The sequence below is a fragment of the Solanum lycopersicum genome, chromosome 5 (genome assembly GCF_036512215.1).
Source record: "Solanum lycopersicum chromosome 5, SLM_r2.1".
Lineage (NCBI taxonomy): Eukaryota > Viridiplantae > Streptophyta > Magnoliopsida > Solanales > Solanaceae > Solanum > Solanum lycopersicum.
Genome location: NC_090804.1, coordinates 60,425,180 through 60,442,432, shown reverse-complemented (window position 1 = coordinate 60,442,432; position 17,253 = coordinate 60,425,180). Strand labels below are relative to the sequence as shown.

The 17,253-nt window shown below is 34.6% G+C and overlaps 1 protein-coding gene across 1 annotated transcript; it reads right to left on the bottom strand.

The window, feature by feature from the left end:
- Nucleotides 1–533: 533 nt before the first annotated feature.
- Nucleotides 534–15,686, bottom strand: LOC138348941 (protein app1-like). The gene is made up of 3 exons (XM_069298549.1): nt 15,648–15,686; nt 953–1,090; nt 534–821 (listed from the first exon to the last, which is right to left on the bottom strand). Exons 1-3 carry the CDS (start codon nt 15,684–15,686, stop codon nt 534–536), a joined length of 465 nt encoding a protein of 154 aa, XP_069154650.1.
- Between the last annotated feature and the right edge of the window lie 1,567 nt (nt 15,687–17,253).

The window sequence follows — 17,253 nt, the reverse complement described above, 5'->3', positions numbered from 1 at the left end:
TGGTACCAACTAAAGTCAAAACATGTCAACCATAAATTGATTCATTTCTCAAAAGATGTCTTTTATAGAAAAAATCAAGACAAAATAAATAATAATTTTAGGTCTTTATGAACTACGTCTGACCTGATTCTTGTTATACAAGATACGTAGGCAGACTCACAATGGACTCGGTCTTAAGAAATAAAATCTTATATTCGTCAATAATAAAAAAATGGATTATCTTTTAAAAAAAAAATAAAAATAAAAAATGATTGATTAAAAAGACTTTCAAAATTCATCAATTTAAAAATTGAGCATAGTTTTATTTGTTAAAAAAAAATACACTGCCATTTCTAGAAAACAAACACGCTATCACCATTCATTTCTAGGGAACAAACTCCCTAATTACATATTGTCTTGCATTTCTTTCGGGAACATGTATTTCTTATTCATGCTACTAGTAATTTATAAAAAAAAATGTTTTCTAGTGTAAACTGGACTAAAAATAAAAAATGTTGTAATGATTCTAAATGATGATCCTGTTTAATAAGATATTATTTAATATAATATTTAGAATTAGCCGGATCCCCCTGGATATCCTGGATAATGGGAATAGCAGGAGCCTCCTGGATAATGGGATTAGCAGGGCCCTCCTGGATAGTGGGAGTAGCAGGACCCTCCTGGATAACGGTATTAGAAGGACCCTCCTGGATAATGGGAATAGCAGGACCCTCCTGGATAATGGGATAAGCAGGACCCTCGTGGATAATGGGAATAGCAGGACCTTCCTGGATAATGGGATTAGCAGGATCCTCCTGGATAATGGGAGTAGCAGGACCCTCCTAGATAATGGGAGTAGCAGGACCCTCCTAGATAATGGGAGTAGCTGGACCCTCCTGGATAATGGGATTAGAAGGACCCTCCTGGATAATGGGACTAACAGGACCCTCCTAGATAATGGAATTAGCAGGACCTCCTGGATAATGGGACTAGCAGGACCCTCCTGAATAATGGGACTAACAGGACTCTCCTGAATAATGGGACCAGCAAAACTCTCCTGGATAATGGGACTCTCAGGACCCTCATGGATAATGAGACTAGTAGGACCCTCCTGAATAATGGGATTAGATTACTTTCTCATAAAATAAACATTTCCTAGTCTAGATTTTTAGTCTTATTTTCTCCTAAAATGAACACTTCCTAGTCGGAGTTTATGTTTTATATTCATATTTGTTAATAACTCAAAAAAAAATTTCCAGTGAAAACTGGGGCAAAAATTTTGTTTGTTTATTTTTTGTTTGTGGTGGTTTTTCAAGTTTCCTCAAGAGAGACATGGATTTGAAATTCAAGAACAAAGTTTTTTTTTAAAAAAAATGATCAATTCAATGATGGTTAGAATTAGCATCTTCAATGCATGTAGCAGCATGACTTGCTCACATCTTTTACTATTCAACTTTTGATCAAGAAAACACGCAGCTATTCAAGAGCATTTTTCAAATTGTCATTTTGAAGAATGTCAAAAGTTCCGCCTAAGTGGCAAGTTCAGCCTCCATTCCAATTCTAGGTTAAGATATTCACCCAAAAATCAAGGTGATATCTTAAAGTCAAAATTCAAATGAAGATTTAAGAAAAGCTGCATGGATAGAAATTTGTACATTTGTTTTTCTTTTCAATATGAGCTTTCAATTTTATATTTTTATATAAGAATAAGAGTCGCGATCTAGAGCCTCGATTGAACCTCACATAACTCCAACTCATCACCTCATCTCCTTGAACTACATGTGATTCCCTTATAACCTGGGATATGTAGGCTGTCCAAAACAAGGACTCGGTCGCATAAATTTTGGTAGTTCAAATAAGAGTTCGGTCAAAACTTGTCACTTTGTCTACTTCTTTGTCTGAAAACCCTTCGTGTTTGCAGTCAAAGAGGGGCAAACTGTAGACACGTAATTTTGACCGAATTTAAATTTTATACCCTTTTTAGAGCTTAAATATTTTTTATAAATATTTTGACTTTTATCTTATTTTATTAAGTTTATTTTTAAAAGATATGAAAACCACAAAAAAATAGAATCACACTTTAAGGTATATTTTTATTTATTCATTCAAAGTTATAATAAATTAGTGATATTAATTGTTTATATTTATTTAATCTAGCCATTTAATTTTTTTAATTATTATTATTATTATTTTATAACAAAAAAAATAATTAAAAGAAATTAACCTACCCATTATCCCAACCCCACTTCACCATTTCTCTCCACTCACCCCACACCCCACTCCACTAATCCAACTCTTCCATACACATGTACACATATACATAAATATATACACATTAATAAGGGGAGAGGGAAGAAGAAGAAAAAGGGGTACAAAGGAAAAGAGAATTTTTTTTCAGCAATCCAAAGAGTAAAAAAATCAGCAAAAGCGAGGAATCAAAAAAAAATCAAGAAAACTTTTCACCTTTTTTTTCCCTTAGGAACACACTCACAAAAAAACCCCTCAAAAATAGTGATATTCGAGGCTTCAAATTCGTGGTCCTTATCGAGGTATTTTCTTTGTGAATTAATTTTCACAAAAGATAACTCTTGGTCTTCATTACATTATTTGGTTTCAAAATCATGCAAGATATGATTTCAATGATATAAAGTGTTCTAAATTTATGCATACTTAATTTTTACATTATGAAATGAAATAGATTGAGATTCATATTATTAAATTTAGAGTAAAATTTATATAACATATATTTATTCTTGCTTGCTCTAAAGTTTCCTTTTATCTCGTTCTTTATTAAAATTTGAAGCTTAATATTCTACAGTATACAGTTAGTCATAATTAGATGAAATTAAGTTCTAATTTGTTAAGTTACTTTTTCACTTTGTATATTTAATAAAACTGTATTTATTTATTTTTAAAGAAGAGAAGAATAAAAATAAAAATAAAATAAATCTAACCTACACTATCTTTACATTTCTTTTAATGCAAAACTTTTTTTTTTAAAGAAAATCAATTAATTTATTCATGTTGAAAAAAATAAAAAATAAAAATTATATAAAAGGAAAAGAATTAATTTTTTTTTATAAAACATAAAAGTATAAAAATAAGAAGGAGAAAATATAAAAGACAAATAAGTTAAAGTATAAGAAGAAAGAGAAACAAAATAAAAAAAAATAATTAGACAAACAATATTAAAGTGACCGAAAACTTGTAAAATAAATAAAAAAATAAAATTATTTTTAATTACTATGTTCTTTTCATTTTAATGACTAAAATAAGAAAAAGTAAAAATTTAATATGAAAAGGTATATTATATTATTTTTATCTTACGTTCTTATAAATATATTGCTCATTTTTTTAGAAAAATAAAACTAAGATAATGTATCATTTAGGCTTATCATAATGATAATACTAATAAAATATTAAGATCCAAAAAATATTAAATTACTTTTAGTCTTTAAATACAAACAAATAAACAATTTGTGGTGTGGTTTGAAAGAGCTATTACCAATAAACCACACAGTAATGAAATATGACAATTTTACAAAGTAATTTAAAATAAATCAAAAAAAGCGATACATAAGTAAACTGTTAGATAACAAACATAATATATTTAAAATTAAGTCAAGACATATAAAAGTCAATAAAGCGACCGTGCTAGAACCACGGGATCGAGGGGTGGGGTGCCTAATACCTTCCCTTCGGTCAACAGAATTCCTTATTCGATTTTTGATTTCGCAGACCATAAAATAACCAGTCAACTTCCTTTTGATTAGGGTTTTAAATAAGGTGACTTGGAACACCAAAACTCAATTTCAATTGGCGACACTAAAATAAAATAATCCCTTTTTAAAATGTTACTTAAATTGGAAAAATCCTTACACCGCCGCGCAGAAAAGGGGTGTGACACTTATTTACAATTCATCCATAATATTCAATTAAGACAGTAGATACAACCAGCCCTAAACAATCAGATTCCCCATTTAATAAAAAAAAATCAACATTATAGTGAATAATAGAAAACTAGACTAAACATGTTCAAATCTTCATACATTGATCACATGGGTAATTCACCAATGATTCACCATCAATATACATAATAAATATTAGAAATAATCATATTAACATAATTGAATCACTAATCGATATGAATAAGATCAAGATCATAAAGCCATACATAGACTAAAATCGAGTTTGTGAAAGATGCATGGGTTCATCATGCAATAAGATTGAAAATCACATCCAAATAATAAGATAATCATCAATACATTCAGAGGATGCTTTTGAAATCAATTTAAGAAAGAACCCATGGCTAGAATGAAGAAGAAGCACTTGATCATATTTTTCTCTTTGAAAACTTTGAGATTAACTCTCTAGATGGAAGGATAGCTAGAGATGAAGGATCACCATACCTTTGTTTAGTTTAAAACCTCTAAAACATGATGATTTATCCATAGAAATCTAAGCTCTAATAAGTTCTTGACCTTCACCAACAATGGTGGTTTCTAGGGATATGGTTTTGGAGGGAAACACTTTAATCATGTGAGTTGATTTTTGAATGACTTGATCACGTTTTGGACGACTTATATACACCTAAAAATAGCTAAATAAACCTATTAGAGTCAGGTTAGAACTTGGGGTGAATTTTCCATTCAACCCTTTAATGAAACTGACGCAGACTACAAATTGCAGGCCACCATCGACGGAAGCACCTACAGACCGTAGGTCAGTCAGCGGGCCGTGCATAGGCTTCCGTCGATAAGTAATTAGCCAATTTTTTTCTTTATACCTGACCAAGGTAAATTCCAATCGACGAGACCTCACCTACGGGCCGTTGGTTGACCAACAGGCCGTCGTTTGGTCCGTCGATTGACACTGCCAAGACAATGTCTCAACCAGCCTTGGGGCCTTCTTGTGGGGCCCTTTAGAAGTCGTACCCGGAAGTTTCCAATGTGAATACTACCCTTAACAATTTTTAAACCTTCAACATAAGTTCCACCCAAAAAAAAACACCTGCAAGTCTTCCAAACAGTCTAAGCCCCATCAAGGCACACGTTGAGCGTCTTACGGGCTATCTTTCAAACGCCTTGGACGTTCTTGGTCGTTTGACCTCCAAACATCTCAAAACTACATATACCATTATTAAAAATCATTTAAAGTTTTCAAAATCTCAGGACACATAAGTATAAGCATGCATAGACACATGAGGCACATAGGCAACTAATCATCGAAAGTTTTGGTCGTCCCTTAACATTCGACTTTCAAATCACCTCAAACTTTACACACTGCCTCTAGACAATATTATAAGACATTTTATGACCTTGTAACCTTAATACCAACATGTTAGTCTCTAGAAACCCTATCTCATTTTGGGGTCTTACAAGTACCTCTTGTTCTTGGACTTGTCGTTAGTAGAGTTTTGGTACAATCACTTGCAGGTTCTAGGCATATTTTCCACATTTTTTAGTTTATTTAACTTTCTTCCGTAACTTAAATGTCTTACTTTTAGATTATTTGTTTATTTTGATGGAAGTAGTGGTTCTTTCACCAGAGGGTTAGGGAGGGTGCCAATCATGATGAGTTGGGTCATGACAAATTGGTATAAGAGCCTAGGTTCTTTGATATCTTTGTAACAAAACGAGTCTAGTAGAGTCTTTGGAATGGTATGAATACGTCTATACTTTTCTTCGAGAGGATATAGGACTTTAGGAAAAATTCACTTCTTTCTACTCCTTCGAGTTATGACTTGAATCCTATTGGTATGTGGGTGATACAAATTGATATCTTTCCTCCTTCACTTTCGGTCCAAACTTGAGCAGCAAAAGTGGTAACACCATCGCTAGCAAAAGAGAATGTGTGTAGACTATCGACAGTAGAATAGGGTTACCATTCAGAACAAATATCCATTGCCCTAGATACATGACATTTTTTACCAATTTCAAATTGCATCAGTTGTCTCTATGATTGATTGATTTAAAGTCTTGTTACCATCAACTAAAGCCCGAGTCTATAATTATTGGGTTTGGAAAAGTTCTATGATTGAAAATAGAAGTCTTATGAGGCTCGCTAGCTACTATTGTCACCTCTGGCATGAGTTGGGTCCAATTGGTATATCTTGATTCCAATTGGTATCTCAACCAAGTGAACTAGATGTAACACAAGCTAGTTAATTGAAACTAAGAGGGTTCTGATTGGTATCTGGACTTAGTGACTGTATAAGGCATGAGAGATTGTTGTTTATGGAAAGAAATTATTAAATAAAAATTTGGATTTATGTGTGAATTAAAACTTGGAATGGTAAATGTGTGCTTTTATTTGGTTAAAATTAACCATGAATGTAAAGGGTGTATTACTTCAATGCTTTGATATGATTAGATTCCTGATATTGCTTGACTGAATGTGATATGTGCAATATGTTGGTCTAAATGTTGAAAGTGTTGCAGTTGTAAACGCTTAAATGTCGTTGTGGTACGTAGTGTAAAATGAAAATCATCATCAGATTAGGCGCAATGGGCTATATAGATTACGATGTGGTTCGTAAGAGAGAAACCTTGATGTGTGTTGCGACCAACTGATAATCATGTGAAAGTTGGGGGTATCCTGGGAACGAGTGAGTTGTAGTATTAAATGTAATGTAAGGGAAATTGTAGAGCCTGTGTAGTTAATATTAAATGGAGGTAGACAATTATTATCCTAGTGGAATTTTAGAAAAGAGACCCCTCCAAAAAAGTAGTTGGCTTGGGTTGTGTTTCTTTTATGGTCGCGTGGGCAAGATTCTTCCCGCCAGTGCATGGCCACTAGAGAGGGATAGGCTATACAAAATCTCAGCACCGTCTCCCCTATTTTTCCTAGTCATATAAAGGACCCCCAATTATACCTGAGTGTTTAACAATCAAATATAAGTTATGAAGTGTGTTAAAATTGTGGAGAACTTAGGCATATGAAAAGGTTGCTCGACAAGATGACATGGCTCAGTTTTATGGTTTCTCGAGCAAGACCAAGGTTGACATGTCTATTGTAGGGTCATATGTACTATGTTTGTTGCGACTAGATGTCTAACATGTTGTTGTTCTTGATTGTACTTGTTTGTCCGTGTCAGTTCAATTGCCTTGGAATTTGATATGGTTTGTGATCTACTTGATATCCTCATCCATTTTTGTACCCTAGTTAAGGAGTCAATCATACCCTCATCCATGTTTATACCCTTGTTGAGGAGTCAGTCATAGTCACTCTTGTGTATCAGGTTGTCCTATTATGTCGTGGGTTTTCTGACATGGATTGATTTGGTTATACTGGATATGACCGACTCGATATAATCTTATTAATGACTTGGTTTTCTCCCTATTATATCAGGTTTAATTGTGATTCCTAGACGGTAACTCTAGAGATCTATGATAGGGAAAGATTAGAGTGGGAAGGGGTGTACAAGCCAAAGCTAGATAAGATCATATCCTTCATTTGGGCTAGGAAACTGGTAGGGCAGGATTGTTTGACGTAATTGACACATATTTGGGATGTTGAGGTCAAATCCCTCTCTATTAATTCTTTTTCTTTGGTGTTGAAATTGAAAGAGCTTAAAGCTTAAATCCAAGGGCTTCTTAATAGAGGTTTCATCCATTCTAGTGTTTCTGGGTGGGGTGTTACTATCTTGGTTGTTTAAAAGAAGGAGGGTAGTATGAGGACTGGTGTTTCTTATATTAATCCATAAGGAAGTGGATTAATACTGGAATGACAAGCCTATAGATAAAGTAAGTTCTATTGAGTATACTTGGGTGAAAAATTGATGATTCTAGTTAGAAAGTGTGTATCAACATTGGGCTAGTCTTTTGAATTTGATGAGTATACATCAGTTTGAGGTGTTATGTCGATGGAAATATTGACTTGTGGAGATAATCAGGGCTGACTGAGCTTAGTGATAATAAGAGTTTGTAGTATATTCTGATGGTATGGAATTATATAATAAGATTGTGGCTAAGAAAAATCAATGTAGTAATTATGACTTGTGAATAAGGTTGTATATTTCTACTATTTGGTGAGTAACGTGGTTGTATGTGAAGTTTTAAGAGTTGGTGGGACACAATTCATATAGAGTTTTAAGGAGCTAAGTATAGTGGGATGTAGTAAAACCTTTAAGGAGAGGCGAGGGCAAGAATATTGTATTGATTGAAAAGGATAAAAAGACATCTTTAGAGGTGTAGATAATTGGTTGTAGATATGTGTAATTTCATTAGCGTTGTTGTGAGAATGGTAATAGTGTCACAAGTTCATTAGATTTGTTATAAACTATTGGAGAAGACTTGAGAAAGGAGTATACAAACACTAGCTCGAAGGTGATGAAAAGTTCTTTGTTTGTTTCAAATTTTTATAAGTAGATTTACGGGAATCAACCTTACCATGAAAGGTATTTTTTTGGCATTGTGAGTCAAGAATGTGTTTTGTAAAAAAGGCAGAATTGAATTTCTTCAAGAAAAAAACAGTCTCAAATTGTGCAACTGTAGAGGGAGTTTTTCCGCAGCAACGACACAACTACAGAGGGATTGATGCCGCCGTGGAGGACGAGATGGAACTTAAAATCGTAGATTATTAAATAAGGGCTCACTATTTCAAAATTTCCACTGCAGTGGGATTTCGTGGTTCTACAGCGGGCTGGGTACCGTTGTAGCGGGATGAGCGCGATATAAGGTCGTAATAAAAAGATAATCTTATATTGACAAACAAGGGGATTATGTTAGGTGACTGAATTACCATTCAGATTTTTCATTCGAAGTCAACATTTAGGTGATATATTTTATCAATTATGAATTTGCAAGCTGTGGAATGGTCAAATGTATCAGGTATTGAGCGTTCATAAGGGATTACACCTGGGCCTAGTTGTAAAGTTTATTATAGTGGAATTGTTAAGGTATCTAAAAGGCTTGTACTTTAAAAGTGTTGGGTTCGAGTAAGGTAAAATGGACGGAGTGTCCATGTTGTGGTTAGTATTGAGAGTGTGAGCTCAATGGATAGATGTGAAGAGTATGTAGCGTCAAGCGAATGAAAATGGTTGAGACGACTCTTCAAAGGAAAACCTATCGTGTTATTTGATAAATTCTTATGTGATAATCTATTTACATTTCTGCATTGTTGTGAGTGTGATGAACTAAATATGGTCACACATGCTTTTATTTTGATGGTGGATCCTTAGTGGTGGATTAATCTAGACGATATTGTGATGTTCTCTTGGATAAGTGGGATGATTGGGAAGAATTGGTTATTTCGATGACTTATGTGGTATGGACTTGCAGTTGGTAAAAGTAGTTTAATAGTTTTGCTTGTACCACCTTGCTTGTGAGAGTTTATAGAAGAGATACCCTACGTAAATATGGTTGGCCAACAATTTTAATATTCATCTGGTAGTTGAGGTCATGTATTGATTGTCTGTGATTAAATGTGGGGATCATGTAATCCAATTCTACTGTTCTTAACAGGTAATCTGCAATTACTAAATCTAGAATTTTAGTAGCGTTGTTGGATGGTTTGTATGATTTGGACATATCCCTCAAGCAGTATATGATGTGTAAAGATTGAGATTTGTGTAACTTAATCAAATGAAAATTTATGTTGTGGGATGAAGATGTTGATAAAAACTATGATTGTTTGGGTATTATGAGCATGTGTTTGTTGGTGTAGGTTCTCCTCTAATTGTGGTGAGTTTTGATATTAGAATTTTATCATGTTTATGTGAGGAGGGATGAGTCCTTATGATTGTGTCAAGATCCTTGATAACATCTGACATACGTGTGTACGATCAACTTTGGTCTTCATTGGGATTTGTTTTGTTAATTAGTTAAGTTTATATACAACAATACTCGAGTGTTGAGATGAGTTCATTTATGCATGGTAAGGGAGGATGTGTAGGTACTAAATTGGTTGATTTGAGGCTGGAGATGTGAAAACCTTAGGAGGTAATGAGATTCGATAAGAAGGGCATGCGAGACAATTACCCTAGTAATTCAACGTTTCAGATACTACTCTATCTTTATTTTACCCAAGTATTTCCTAGGTGATCACCCAGAGACGACTGATGGGTAAATTAATATCGATTGTAATGACATGATTGTTTTGTTATAGAAAAGTCAATGAAGAAAATATTGGGACCAAAAAACTCTTTCATAGTAGCTTGGAATTATCCAACCCTATAGATTTAGAAGAAATTGGATTTATTAACGTGTATGGAAAATCTAGTAATGAATAAGATATATAAATGTTAATTTTATTACATGAATAGATTAATTAGACGATAGGAACCCGTACAAACTTATGGAATCAAAATTGGATGAGTAGAAATCCCCAAAATGTCATTTTCGTGAAGGGGTACATTCTGCCTCTATCGGGGCCGCTAGAGCGGCGTCGCTGCAGTAGGATGGGTCTGCTAGAATGGGCCAGACGCGTTATAAACTCACCAATAAACCCTAAAATGATCATATTTGGTAGTTTTAGACTTTTAGGGCTAAGTAGGCGACCCTAGACGAGTTCTTAACAGTTGTTTTTATACCTTTTTTAGGCTAAAGGTAAGGTTTACACTCGTCAAAACCATTTTCTGATCCGTAGAACCTATTTTCTTGAGATATCATTGATGGGGAAGGGTTTTGGTCTAGGAATTATGGTGGAAAAATCTCTAATTTGGGAATTATGATCTTGGATTTGGTCTAGGCTATTAGATTTGTTATAATTCGAATAATCAAAAACATTTGATTGTTGATCCTTGTGTATATTAATTGTTATAAACCTAGAACAAGCGGAAAGAATCCGGAAAGGGAAGATTCAAGTGTCTTAGGGGATTCAAGCTTGGATTCAAGGTAGGTGATGATTGTGATTTTATGATTGTGTGATATACACTTGTTTTGCATCTATGTGATACTTATATATGTATGGATGTTGCAATATTTATCTTAGATGTCGAAATGAGATATATAAATACTGATACCATCAAATCATGATTGAATGTGTGATCTTGATCTGTTATTGTTATGTGCAATTGGAATCATATTCCACATTCTAACGAACTAACTTTGATCGGATTGCCACGTTTTGTCATAAAAATTGGATCGAATCACCACGTTCTAGCATGCTAACAATTTGAATTTGAGTTCCATGAGAGGACCAACTATGTTATGAAGCATGTGAATTGTGATGTTTATTCTTATGATAATATTGAATACGTTTATATTTATGCATGAGTAATTATGTTGTTATTGCTTGTTTATGTTACACTAGTGAAAAAGTCGCGTGATCCTACCAGTACACGATGGTTGTGTACTGATTATGCACTTGCTCTTATTTCTGTTGAGTACAGGGCTTCTTCATACGACTGTTGACAAACCTTCTTTGGAGATCGGTCATCATTTTGAATTCATGGGTGAGCTAGTTCTTTCGGGTTGCCTTGAGTTCTCTTTTTTTAAGTCCACTCATTTTGGATTCAAACTTTTGTTAAGCTGTTGTTTAATTTTTGGGGTTGTACTCTAGTAGAGTTTTGGTACAATTACTTTCAGGTTCTAGGCGTATTTTTTGCATTGTTTTAGTTAATTTAACTTGCTTCCGTAACTTAAATACCATAGTTTTTATTGTTTTCTTCATAAAATGGTAGTAGTGATTCTCCCACTGGAGGGTTAGGGTTTGTGCCAATCATGATGCGTTGGGTTGTGACAGTAACCGAAAGGGACTTACAGGTTTTTTAGTTAGAGTATATATTTCCGGTTCTTAAATATTACTATTTTGATAATTTAAGTATAACCAAGAGGAGTGCATTTTAATTGTTCAACTCTAGTAATATTACATAAATATAATTGTAAAAGATATTTTTAAATAAAAAATATGGAATAAAATATTTTAGTTTGTGGAGATTTATTAAGTGAAGTTAAAATCCCAACACCTTTCACCTATTTCGGAAAATAAAAACAAAAATTATCTTCTCTAGTTAAAAAGTTTTAACTAAAATTATATTAATACTCAACATTTTCTAGAATTCTCCCAAATAATAATTAGAACAAGAAACATCTATAGATTAGATAAATCAATCTTTGTGAATGGTCAATATTTTTATACTATAATTTGACAAAGCAATAATCAAATGCACACACATTAGGAAATCGTTAGTTAACAAATATATTTTCTTTGGTGAATCCATTTCATTGTTATGCTCAGTAACAAGTTTGTCTATGATGAAAGGACTATTGCGCCGGTAACACACAAAGTGTTTTTTTTCAATATGCACAAGCAAAAATATGTGCTAACATAGATAAGAAATTAACTAACCTAATATGTGTAGGCTTCTTTTCAAGAAATATTTATAATTTTTTTATTTAAAAATAAGTCTGCTAATAAATTTTAACCTATCTTATGTGTTTCGTGTAACAATAGTGGGTATATACATTGGGTGCGGACAAATTTTTTAAAATATAAATGACAATGTTATTATTTTGCTACCATTTCCGAATCTTGTATAATAAAGAATGACCTAAGAATATTAAAAAAAAAATCATTTAGATTTATATCAACAAACTTTAGAACTCTTCCATATATTTTAAGATGGAAAAAATATATATTTCTTCTTACCATAAATTGTAGAATTCCTTAATTATTAATTATGCTAACCTATCTCTTAACATACATTTTCCTCTTACTATGTGTTTTAGGACTTCTTAATTATTGATTATCCTAATACCTCCTATTATATACGACTCCTTAATTTTAAATATTTTTCTTTTATCATATATTTTAGACTCTTTAATTTTAAATATTATGGAGATAACTTTAAGAAAAATAGTAAATGATAATTTAATAATGAACAAAAAAATTCAATCAACACTTTAACGAACTTTCATGCTATATATATATATAAGTAATGCAAATGAACTTGATTTGAATGTACATCTATTTTTTCCTCCTAAAAGAAAGACAAGTGGGCAAGTTCTCATAAGGTATACTAATTTAGTTGCCCGCCTGTCTTCCTTTTAGGAGGAAAAAGTAGATGTAAAAGTGACGACATGCATATGCTAACACACCTTTATGATTTGACTTCATATGAACTACAGATTTATATGTAACACTTTGTTAACTCATTTATTATTTATTGTGCGGAATTTGAGATAATACAAGAAAATATATAAACGAGAAAAACAAGATAACAGATTTACGTGGTTCACCAATAAATTGGCTACGTCCACGGAAAGAGAGGGAGCAGTTTTATTATGGAGAGGCAAAAACAGAGTTACAGAATAGGGTTTGACATAGCGTCTATATATAGTGCTAAGCTACGCCCTAAAAGGCTTGGGCCCAACATAACAGCGAGACCCCCGTCCTTTCTGTTTGTAGCGGGTCCGATTCAAGGCATTCAACATTATTTAGTAAAAATAGATTTAAAAATAAAATAAATCCTAATAAGGCAAAAAATCTATCATAGGCTATAATGAGATAGTTGACAAAAATCGTATATATAATAGAACTATTATTTGCTAAAAATTAAACTTATTCATCTTTCTCTACAATTAATTAAACTATCATATATTTACAATAAAAATGGAGGTTTACATTTACCAGAACCTAAGATTTGCTTATGAACTTGAAAAACAATCCAAAAAATTTGTTTCAATTCTTCTTTTTGAGCCAAAATCATTCAAATCAAGTTCATTTGCATAACTTATCATAATTGGAATTTGAAAATGCTACCACCCGATCCTAATATTGTTAGGTAGTGGAGCCTGATTAAAATGCTAAATCCAGGACTACTCCATTGGCAAATCACTTTAAATTGTCAAAGAGGCAGTCACCCAAGACTGCCGAGGAGCGTGATCACATGACACTTGTTCCATATGCTTCAGCAGCTGGTAGTTTGATGTATGCTATGGTCTGCACTAGACCTGATATAGCACATGCAGTGAGAGTTGTTAGCAGGTACATGGCGAACCCTGGGAAAGAGCATTGGGAAGCTGTGAAGTGGCTTCTGAGATATCTGAGAGGTACATCCAGTACTTCACTTTGTTTTGGCAAAGGCAAGGTGACTCTACAGGGTTTTGTGGATGCTGATCTTAGTGGGGATGTTGACTCGAGCAAGAGTACATCCGGGTACATTTACACCATAGGTGGAACAACAGTGAGTTGGATGTCCAGACTTTAGAAGTGTGTTTCTCTTTTATCTACTGAAGCTGAGTATGTGGCAATAGCTGAAGATGGGAAAGAGATGATATGGCTGGCAGATTATCTTGAGAAATTGGGTAAGAAACAGAGCGAGAAGATTCTTTACTCAAATAGCCAGAGTGTCATACAGTTGGTGAAAAATCCAGTCTATCATTTGAAGACAAAGCACATCAGAAGGCGATACCATTTCACTCGCAGGGCAGTGGAGGATGGTGATATGTGCTTTGAGAAGATAGAGGGTGCAAAGAACCCGCCAGACATGTTGACGAAATGTGTTGATATTGGGAAACTGAGGTTATGTAAAACCTCGGTTGGTCTTTTGTAGTTGTTGATACAGATGTTGCAGTGCGGTAAAGATGTTGATGATGAGAGATTTTTTTTGAGAATGTATTTTTTGGATGACTGAGTAAGTCTCCAAGTGGGAGAATTGTTAGGTAGTGGAGTCTGATTAATTTTAGGTTTTCCTATTTATTCTCTATTTTAGGTTTTCCTATTTATTCTCTGTAACAAAAAATACTCTAATTTATTAATATAAATATACATCACCGCCGTGGAAGTTTACTCACGGGGTGTTACCACGAAATATTGGGTTTTCTCTTTCTCTCTCTAGATCTCTCATCTCTTTATCTTGAAATTTCTTGTGTTGTTTATTCATCTAGTGTATAAACATGGCCGCTGTTGCTGAAGGTGCTTCCGGTTCATGTCTGTGGCACAACAGACTTGGACACAAGAGTACTAAAGGAATGAAGATGCTGGTTGCAAAATGAGCATTAGAGGGTCTGAAGTCTGTTGATATGGGTCTTTGAGAGAGCTGTGTTATGGGCAAACACAAAAGAGTAAGCTTCACAAAGACTCCTAGAGAGCCAAAGAAAGTGCAGTTGGAAATGGTCCATACAGATGTTTGGGGACCATCTCTAGTATCATCACTTGGAGGATCCAGATTCTATGTTACCTTCATTGATGATTTCAGCAGGAAAGTATGGGTTTACTTCTTGAAGCATAAGTCAGATGTGTTTGCAACTTTGAAGAAGTGGAAAGCTGAAGTTGAGAATCAGACCGGTTTGAAAGTCAAATGCCTAAGGTCTTACAATGGAGGAGAGTATGACAAATTAGAGTTCAAGGCATTCTGTGCAGCTGAGGGAATCAGATTGATGAGAACAGTTCCTGGTAAGTCAAGGCAGAATGGAATTACTGAGAGGATGAACAGAACATTGAATGAGCGTGCAAGGAGTATGATATTACACTGTGGGCTGCCCAAAACACTTTAGGCGGATGCTGTGAGCACAGCTGCATACTTGATCAACAGGGGACCATCAGTTCCTTTAGGGTTCAAGATTCCAGAGGAGGTGTGGACAGGAAAAGAACTCAAGTACTCACACTTGAGGACTTTTTGTTGCACTGCTTATGTTCATGTTGATCCAGAAAAGAGAGACAAGCTTGATACCAAGGCTGTGAAGTGTTACTTCATAGGCTATGGTTCTGATTTATTTGGTTACAAGTTTTGGGATGACAAGAACAGAAAGATCCTGAGACATTGTGACGTGACATTTGATTAGTCTGTCCTGTACAAGAACAGAGAGCAGAAGGTTCTAGAGATTACAAAGCAAGTGGTAGTTGAGGTTGAGTTGGAGAAGAGTAACCCCAGAGATGTCGAAGCATATACTCAACCAACTCGTACTGAAGAATCTGAAGTGGAGCAAGTTACACCTGAGCAGGTGTTAAGGAGATTATCTAGATCCATCAGGGCACCAGATAGGTATTCACCTTCATTACACTATCTATTGCTGACTGATGAGGGGGAACCAGAGTCTTTTGATGAGGCCCTACAGGTGGAGGATGCGATCAAGTAGGAGCAAGCCATGGATGATGAGATGAGGTCACTTGAGAAGAACGACACATAGGTGTTGACTGAGTTACCTGCAGGAAAGAGAGCTTTGCTGAACAAGTGGGTGTTCAGAATCAAGACTGAACCAGATGGCAAAGAAGGTTCAAGGCTCGTTTAGTGGTTAAAGGATATTCACAAAGGAAAGGTATTGATTATGCTGAAAGATTCTCTCTTGTTTTGAAGTTAACCTCTATTCGAATTCTGTTGAGTGTTGTTGCATCGGAGAATTTGCATCTAGAGCAAATAGATGTAAAAACAACATTTTTACATGGAGATCTGGACAAAGAGATCTATATGCAGCAACCAGAAGGATTTGTGGTTCCAGGCAAGGAACACATGGTATGCAAGCTCACCAGGAGCTTGTATGGACTAAAGCAAGCACCAAGGCAGTGGTACAAGAAGTTTGACTCCTTCATGACCAAGAGTGGATTCTGCAAAGCTGAAAAGGATCCTTGTTGTTACTTCAAGAAATACACTGATTCATATGTCTTTCTACTCTTGTATGTAGATGATATGTTGATTGCAGGATCTAGTATGAGGGAGATTAACAATCGGAAGACAAGGTTGTCTGCATCATTTGAGATGAAAGATTTGGGTCCAGCAAAACAGATTTTGGGGATAAAGATTTCTCGGGATAGATCTGCTGGCACTTTAAATCTATCTCAGGAGTTGTACATTGAGAAGGTGTTGAGCACATTCAGGGTTAATGATGCTAAACCCAAGAATACTCCATTGGCAAATCACTTTAAATTGTCAAAGAAGTTGTCACCCAAGATTGCCGAGGAGCGTGATCACATGGCACTTGTTCTATATGCTTCAGCAGTTGGTAGTTTGATGTATGCTATGGTCTGCACTAGACCTGATATAGCACATGCAGTGGGAGTTGTTAGCAGGTATATGGCAAACCCTGGGAAAGAGCATTGGGAAGCTGTGAAGTGGCTTCTGAGATATCTGAGAGGTACATCCAGTACTTCACTTTGTTTTGGCAAAGGCAAGGTGACTCTACAGGGTTTTGTGGATGCTGATCTTGGTGGGGATGTTGACTCGAGCAAGAGTACATCCGGGTACATTTACACCATAGGTGGAACAACAATGAGTTGGATGTCCAAACTTCAGAAGTGTGTTTCTCTTTCATTTACTGAAGTTGAGTATGTGGCAATAGCTGAAGATGGGAAAGAGATGATATGGATGACAGATTATCTTGAGGAATTGGGCAA